The 7,960-nt window shown below is 42.6% G+C and overlaps 1 protein-coding gene across 1 annotated transcript in view; it reads left to right on the top strand.

The window, feature by feature from the left end:
• Depdc5 (DEP domain containing 5) overlaps positions 1 to 7,960 on the top strand; it is a 124,797-nt gene that overhangs the window by 33,807 nt on the left and 83,030 nt on the right. Inside the window, exons 12-16 of the mRNA XM_013353345.2 lie at positions 2,147 to 2,250; positions 2,907 to 2,981; positions 4,075 to 4,209; positions 4,528 to 4,589; positions 4,864 to 4,937. Coding sequence (XP_013208799.1) covers positions 2,147 to 2,250; positions 2,907 to 2,981; positions 4,075 to 4,209; positions 4,528 to 4,589; positions 4,864 to 4,937 — 450 coding nt within the window. The remainder of the gene's footprint in view (positions 1 to 2,146; positions 2,251 to 2,906; positions 2,982 to 4,074; positions 4,210 to 4,527; positions 4,590 to 4,863; positions 4,938 to 7,960) is intronic.

The following is a 7,960-nucleotide window of genomic DNA, read 5'->3' as shown; positions in this document are numbered from 1 at the left end:
ATAGAATCATAAGGGCTTTAATTTCCACTTTACTTAAATTTTCTGATTTGTAACCTGCCTTCCTTGAATTTTTTGCATCAGAGTAGAATGTAAGAGTTTGGGGCTGGAGTGAAGGCTCAATGGTTAAGAGCACTGACTGCTTTTCCAGAAGTCCTGAGTTCGATTCCCAGCGCCCATATGATGGTTCATAACATTTGTAATGGGATCTGATGCCTGAAGAACAATTAACAAAATTCAGAGAGAGAAATTGGGGTTCAGCCTGAAGATTCATAAAGCAAAGCAGCCAGCCATTGGCTTAAAAAAATAAAAAAGAATGTAAGGGCTCCCCCGTACGATGTGAGGAAGAATCCAGTTGAATTATCTTGCTTATGAGGTAGTTATTAATCTCTCCCAAAAATTTGCCACAAGCTCTTTGCCACAGTTCACCCACAATTTTTCAATTTCATCATTACTTAAAGGTACTATAATTTTTGCTAGGTCTATTTCTGCTTATTGACAAAGTCTCAATTTTTCTTTTAGAATTAACTCAGAAACCTTTTCCACATAAGTTTTTCATTTTTTACTCAGTTTATGTGGTAAAAAGATCCATTCTAAGATAATCCTTCTACATTAAAATTCCTGTGGGTGGGAACTGGAGAGATGGCTCAGCAATTAAGAGCATTGGCTGCTCTTCCAGAGGTCCTGAGTTCAATTTCCAGTAACCACGTGGTGGCTCACAACCATGTATGAAAGCAATTTTTTCTCTGTCTTTTTTTTGTAAAGGTACAGTGAAGAGATAGTCTTTTAAACCAATAACTATAGGAGGCCATCCTTTAGGTAATAGGGAAGGCAAAGGAATGCGAGACTGTAGAGAGCCCATTGGCTGAATCACCTTATTATAACTCTTAGATCTGTTACCATTTTCCATTTTCTAGATTTCTTTTTAACAACAAACACAGGAGAATTCCAAGGGATGGGTGACTCTTCAATATGCTGAGCATTTAGTTGCTCCTGTACCAACTCTTCTAAAAGCCTCCAGTTTGTCTGTTATTAAAGGCCACTGCATAACCATGCAGGTGTTTCAGTAAACCCTTTTGTTTGTGTGTCAGATCCCCTGGAACTGGAGTTACAGAGAGCTGTGAGCTGCCATGTGGGTGTTTAGAATTGAACCTGGGTCCTCTTGGAAATTAGCCAGTGCTCTTGACCACTGAGCCATCTTTCTAGCCCTGATTTACTTATTTATTTATGGCATATGATGTATTCAGGGGAACACTATTTGTGGCCGTCGGAGGACAGCTTGTGAGTGTCTGTTCCCTCTTTCTACCTTGTGGATCCCTAATATGAACAATGTATCAGAGTCTGTGGCTGATGCCTTTATCTGATGAGCCATCTTTGTTCATTTGTCTTTTGTTTTGAGACAGGGTCTTTCTCTGTAGCCTAGGCTGGCCTAGAATTCCCTCTATAGACCAGGTTGGCCCATAACTCACAGAGATCCTTCTGTTTCTGCCTCAAGAGTGTTGGAATCAAAGTCTTGTGACACCACAACTCGCTTGTTGTTTTGACCCTGGCTTTTCTGAACCTCACCATGTTCCCAGCCTAGCCTTGAACTTGTGGGTCTACCTACCTTAGTCTTCAGTCCTTGAATTGTAGACATGTTTATCCCTTTATTCTTTATCCCCTGCTTATTACTACTACGAGCCACGTTTTCCTCCCTCCTTGAAACTTTGTAATGAATGGGATATTCGGTTGATGTGGGAGTGTTTTCTATCTATCTGTTGCTTTCATTGGTTAATTAATAAAGAAAACTGCTTGGCCTGATAGGGCAGAATTTAGATAGGCGGAGTAGACAGAACAGAATGCTGGGAAGAAGGGATGTGAGTGAGACGATATAGCTCTCCTCTCCAAGATGGATGCAGGTTAAGATCCTTCCTGATAAGCCACCATCTTGTGGTGCTACACACATTATTAAGTATGGGTTAAAGCAAGATGTGAGAATTAGCCAATAAGAGGCTGAAACTAATGGACCAGGCAGTGTTTAAAAGAATACAGTTTGTGTGTTGTTATTTCCGGGGCTAAGCTAGCCATGCAGGAGCTGGGTGGGAATGTAGCCCGTAGCTCCTACTACAATAGGTGCTCAATTTCTCTTTCATGATCATATTCCTTTCAGAGTGGTGGCTCAGAATGAGAGGAGGGAAGAGTGGACATCGCTCCTTGTGACCATTAAAAAACTCTTCATCCAGTATCCAGTGTTGGTGCGACTGGAACAGGCAGGTACTGCATCCATGTGTCAGAGGTGCAGTGGGGAAATGGCATGTGGAATGGAGGCTGGAGACAGAGAAGCAGCTCATGCTCCATTCCCTTGTGTTGCTGTAGATAGTTTCTGCTTCTGGTCAGGTCTGGTCAGTTGGAGCCAGTTGTTCGTTATATATGCTACCAGTTCCTACAATGTTCCCAACTAACACAGTGTGAGCCAGATGCCTTCCTGGTTTGTTTTTATTTTTGGAGTTTTCTTGAGGGGTGGGATATGTCTCTAGACAGAGTTTCTCTGTGTTAGCCTGGCTGTCCTGGAGTTCGCTCTGTAGACCAAGAGGCCTGAAACTCAGCTATCCACCCACCTCTGCCTCCTGAGTCCTGGGATTAAAGGCATGTGCCACCACCACCACCTGGCACCTTCCTGTTAGTTTTTTTTTTTTGTTTTTTTTTGTTCTTTTTGGTTTTTCGAGACAGGGTTTCTCTGTGGCTTTGGAGCCTGTCCTGGAACTAGCTCTGTAGACCAGGCTGGTCTCGAACTCACAGAGATCCGCCTGCCTCTGCCTCCCGAGTGCTGGGATTAAAGGCGTGCGCCACCATCGCCCGGCTCTTCCTGTTAGTTTTAAAGAGTTCGTTTTTCATGAAATGTTTTTCCTTGTTTTGTATTTTTGCTTTAGGGGGCTTTCCTCAAGGAGACAATTCTACCTCAGCACAAGGAAACTACCTAGAGGCCATCAATTTATCCTTCAACGGTGAGTAAGACCGCAGTAATCTGACCTCTTGCTTCCCATGTGGCCATAGACAGCTCAATGCTGATGCCCAAAGCCCCAGACTTGGAGGCCTTCTTCCTATCTACACTTCAAATTAACTCAAAGTAGTACATTCTAATTGAATGGTCACAATGACTGCTCTTGGCCCTTGGGCCTTCTGTTGGCAGTCAGCCTCCTGTGGTAAAGAGCTGACAGGGCTCCTGCCTGGTAGACTGTTTATTTCTCATTTCATCCCTCAGCTGATTTTAGCTAATTTTTTAAATTTTAGATTCTACTTTTTTCTTTCTTTTTTTGTGGGGGAGCAGGGGGTTGAGACATGGTTTCTCTGTGCAACTTTGGAGCTTGTCTTGAAACTCACTCTGTAGACCAGGCTGGCCACTACTCACAGAGATCCACCTGCCTCTGCTTCCTGAGTGCTGGGATTAAAGGTGTGTGCCACCACCTGGCTCCATTCTGCTTTTTTAAAAGAAAATACATATATTCTTGAATGTAGAGCCTGAGGTAGGAGAATAAGAAGCATGAGGGATATAGAGAAAGTGAGCTACTAGAGACTCTGTCCATCAAAGCACAAACACAAACACAGGGCAATGAAATGAACTTAGTGGGTAAAGGCACCTGATACCAAGTTGAGGACCTGGGTTTGATCTCTGAGATCTTAGAAGGAGAAAACTCCTGCAAGTTGTCCTCTGACTTCTACACGTGCACTGTGGCACTTGAGTGTACACAATACATAAATAAGTATGGCATATGTATCTTATTTGATTCTTGGAACTTTAAGTATAGACTCATTGATGGATGATGTAAGTTTATCTCATAAAAATTAAACTGTGGGCCACTGTTGGGCACCAGTGAGCGTGATTGATAAAGGGTAAAGTGAATGTTTTGTTTTTAAGGCACTGCTAAAGTAAAAGGGAAAGGTACATGTGTACATGATGTGGTAAAATTCAGGTCAGAATGAGTCACTTGGCATGACTGGAATGAGTGCAAAGTGCACCAAACGCTGTGTTGTTTGCCTGTGTCTGGTTCCTAAAAAGCTGTGACATCGTCACTGGGGGGATTTTTGTTTTCTCTAAAGTGTTTGACAAGCACTACATCAACCGCAACTTTGACCGAACTGGACAGATGTCTGTGGTGATCACACCCGGGGTGGGTGTCTTTGAAGTGGACCGCCTACTCATGATACTGACCAAGCAGCGTATGATTGACAATGGTAACAGTCCTTGGTTTCTCCTGTCTCCCTGTGTTAATACCCTCCCTTGTCCTGTAAGTGTGGTGCTCTCATTGTCTCTTAGGTGATAAAGGGCTTTACATGGTGATCAGGGTGTCACTAGAATTGAATTGTGGAGGTCTTGTTTCTCTTTTTACAGATCTGGGTAATCAGTGTCTAACCTAAAGCACATTAGAGAAAAAAGAAAATTCATGTATTTCCTTCCAATTTTTCGTACAATGTTCAATAATACTAACAGGTTAGAATACTCACCTTTGCTGTTGTCCTCTTGACCTGCCTTTTTTGTCCTTCCCTTTTTAGGAATTGGGGTGGACCTAGTATGTATGGGAGAGCAGCCTTTACATGCTGTGCCATTATTCAAGGTAATAGAATTTTTTTTTTTTTTTTTTGGTTTTTTCGAGACAGGGTTTCTCTGTGGCTTTGGACTGGAACTAGCTCTGTAGACCAGGCTGGCCTCGAACTCACAGAGATCCGCCTGCCTCTGCCTCCCTAGTGCTGGGATTAAAGGCGTGCGCCACCAGCGCCCGGCAAGGTAATAGAATTTTGGCTTCCTTCTGAAAGACCAGTTGAACAATAATTAAAAATAGAAAGATTAGAAATTTCTAGCTTATTCGTGCTCCGGCTTTTTCCTTGCAGCTGCATAACCGGAGTGTTCCGAGGGACTCTCGGCTGGGCGATGATTATAATATCCCTCACTGGATAAACCACAGGTGGGTGTCATCACTAGTGGAAGATGAATGTTTTGAATAGTTTCCTTGATATTGACTCTTTAAATTTGTTTTGTTTTTTTTGAGATGGTTTCTCTATGTGGCCTGGGCTCAGATTCCTGGCACACCTGCCTCAGCCTCCTGAATGCTGGGATCATATTGTGAGCCATCCAAACCTGTCTTATTTACTAGCTTATTTATTTCTTGGCTAGTTGGTTGTACTGGGAGTTATACCAAGGGCTTGGTTCTATTTGGTTGTTGTCATTGTTTTAATATTTACTTGTATTTATTTTTTTTTTTTTGGTTTTTTTTTTTGGTTTTTTTCGAGACAGGGTTTCTCTGTAGCTTGAAAAAAAGAAAAAAAAAAAAACAAGTTTCCACCAGGCTGGTCTCGAACTCACAGAGATCCGCCTGCCTCTGCCTCCCGAGTGCTGGGATTAAAGGCGTGCGCCACCATCGCCCGGCTTTACTTTTATTTTTATGTATGCACATGCCATCTGTATATGGATGCATACAAAGACCAGGTGAAAGTGTTGGATCATCTGGAGCTGGAGTTACAGAGCTGCCTGATGTGGGTGCTGGGAACCAAGCTCAAGTTCTCTTAAACATTGAACAGTCTCTCCAGTCCACACCTAGGGCTTTATACATAGTATGCAATTGCTCAGCACAGCTCTCAATTATTTTCTTCTTTCTTTCATTTTTCATTTTATTCCTGAGTAACAAGATGGTTTTTTTTAGTCGTAGTTTGACTCTCAAGAAGTAAAAAAGTATTAGTGTTTTTCTCTGCCCTCACAGGGCATTGGTGTGATATGTCAGAATCCTTGGGATCTGGAGACAGTGGTCTTTAAACCACTGCTTTATGTGTGTGTGTTTGGTTCAGCTCTTCAAGAGAGCTTAATAAGGGCTAACGTGGCTGACTCCTGCAGCCTCCTCTCCTGCTACCATTTCTTTTTCTTGGCAGACACTCTCAACACTTTCAACTTACCTCAGGTCTGGGCTTTTTTGTTGTTGTTGTTGACATAGAGGGCCTTTGCCAGTTATTTTCTTGCAGGTGCTTTTCTTCAAGACCCAGCTCCAACCCTTCTCCCCTATGACTCCTCCCCAGTGGCAGTAGATGCTTTTCCTTTGGTGCTTTCTGTTCTTTGTGTTGTTTGTCATGGGCTAGGCTCCATGAGGGGCAGACTACTTGGCTTATGCCTCTAGCTCAATAGAACCTTCTATAGCATATTTTTTTTTAAAAAAAAAGGAATATTATTCTTATTTATTTGTGTGCATGCTCATATGCCTGCTCATGCCATGGCACACTTGTGTAGGTCAGAGGACCATTTGTAAGGTTTGGTTTTTCCTTCCTTCCTCCATGTACTTCCTGGGGAGCCAACTCAGGTCATCACAAGCAACTTTACAGAGCAGTCTTGCTGGTCTGGCTTCTACAGTATTTAAGTTTCAAATATATACTAGAGACCAGCTTGGAAACTCACAACAAATACAGATGTTAGCCTTGTGTATGTGTCTTTTATTTTTGTCACAAGCTGTGTTCCTATTGGTGCAGTGATTGTTGTTTTCACCTATATTCATAGATGAAGAACCAGAAGTGAGCAAGGATTACTTGTTTAGCCATCTGTAAGGATAATGTGGTGCCATTACAATTATCCTGTTCAATGAATGTCCCTTACTTCTCTCAGAACCCATAAAATTTTGTATGGATGGTTTTTTATGAAAAATTGTAAGCTGGGAGATGGGCAATGGTAGCACATGCCTTTAATACCCATGCTTGGGAGGCAGAGACAGGCAGATCTTTTTGGGTTCGAGGCCAGCCTGGTCTACAGAGTGAGTTCCAGGACAGCCAAGGCTACACAGAGAAACCCTGTCTCAAGAAAGAAAAGAAAAATTGTACTTTTTTTTGAGGTCTTGTTATATAGCCACGCTAAGAACTGCCGGGCGGTGGTGGCGCACGCCTTTAATCCCAGCACTTGGGAGGCAGAGGCAGGCGGATCTCTGTGAGTTCGAGGCCAGCCTGGTCTAGAAGAGCTAGTTCCAGGACAGGAACCAAAAGCTACAGAGAAACCCTGTCTCGAAAATCAAAAAACAAAACAAAACAAAAGAACTGTTGGTTGTTCTGCCTCAGCAAGGCTAATATTAAAACTATAAGCTATTACATTTAGCACAGATATCATACTTAAAAAAAACAAACAACCTGGGAGCTGGAGAGATGGCTCAGAGGTTAAGAGCATTGTCTGCTCTTCCAAAGGTCCTGAGTTCAATTCCCAGCAACCACATGGTGGCTCACAACCATCTATAATGGGGTCTGGTGCCCTCTTCTTGTCTGCAGGCATATACACAGACAGAATATTGTATACATAATAAATAAATAAATAAATATTTAAAAAAAACCCAAACTTTATTTACCTGGGTCTTTTGTCTGTATGTGCACTACATGCTTGCCGTGTGTCCCCAGAGGTCAGAAGAGGGCACTGGGTCCCCTGAAACTGGAGTTATAGATTGTGAGCCATGGTGTGGGAACTAGGAATCAAACCTGGTCCTCTGGAAAAGTAGCCAGTACTCTTAATCCTGGAGCCATCTGTCCAGCCCCTGTTTTGATCTGTAACTCTGAGGGGAAAAACAGTAGAAAGCAGAAAAAGATTGATTCAGTGTAGCAGCATTGGCAAGATGGATAAAGAGATCCAGCAAACCCCTCTACTCTTTTTCAGTTCCTAAAGTGAGATCAAAATTTAAATAGAGGAACAAGGATGTACACACCTAAGCTATGCTAGTCAAGGTGTGGTCCTGCCCACCAGTGACCCATCATCATCTGGGGTTTAGTCTCATCCTGTCAGGTGGTGTGATGGATTGTTAGAACTGTTAGAAATTTCTTCCCAGGGGACAAGTCCCACACTGGCAGCTTTTCCTTTTCCATCATGAAATTTGGGGGGAATTTTCCTTTCTTTCTTTCTTTCTTTCTTTCTTTCTTTCTTTCTTTCTTTCTTTCTTTCTTTCTTTCTTTCTTTCTTTCTGCCTCCTGCCTGCCT

The sequence above is a fragment of the Microtus ochrogaster genome, unplaced genomic scaffold, assembly GCF_000317375.1.
Source record: "Microtus ochrogaster isolate Prairie Vole_2 unplaced genomic scaffold, MicOch1.0 UNK6, whole genome shotgun sequence".
NCBI lineage: Eukaryota > Metazoa > Chordata > Mammalia > Rodentia > Cricetidae > Microtus > Microtus ochrogaster.
This window is presented reverse-complemented; position numbering and strand designations above follow the sequence as displayed.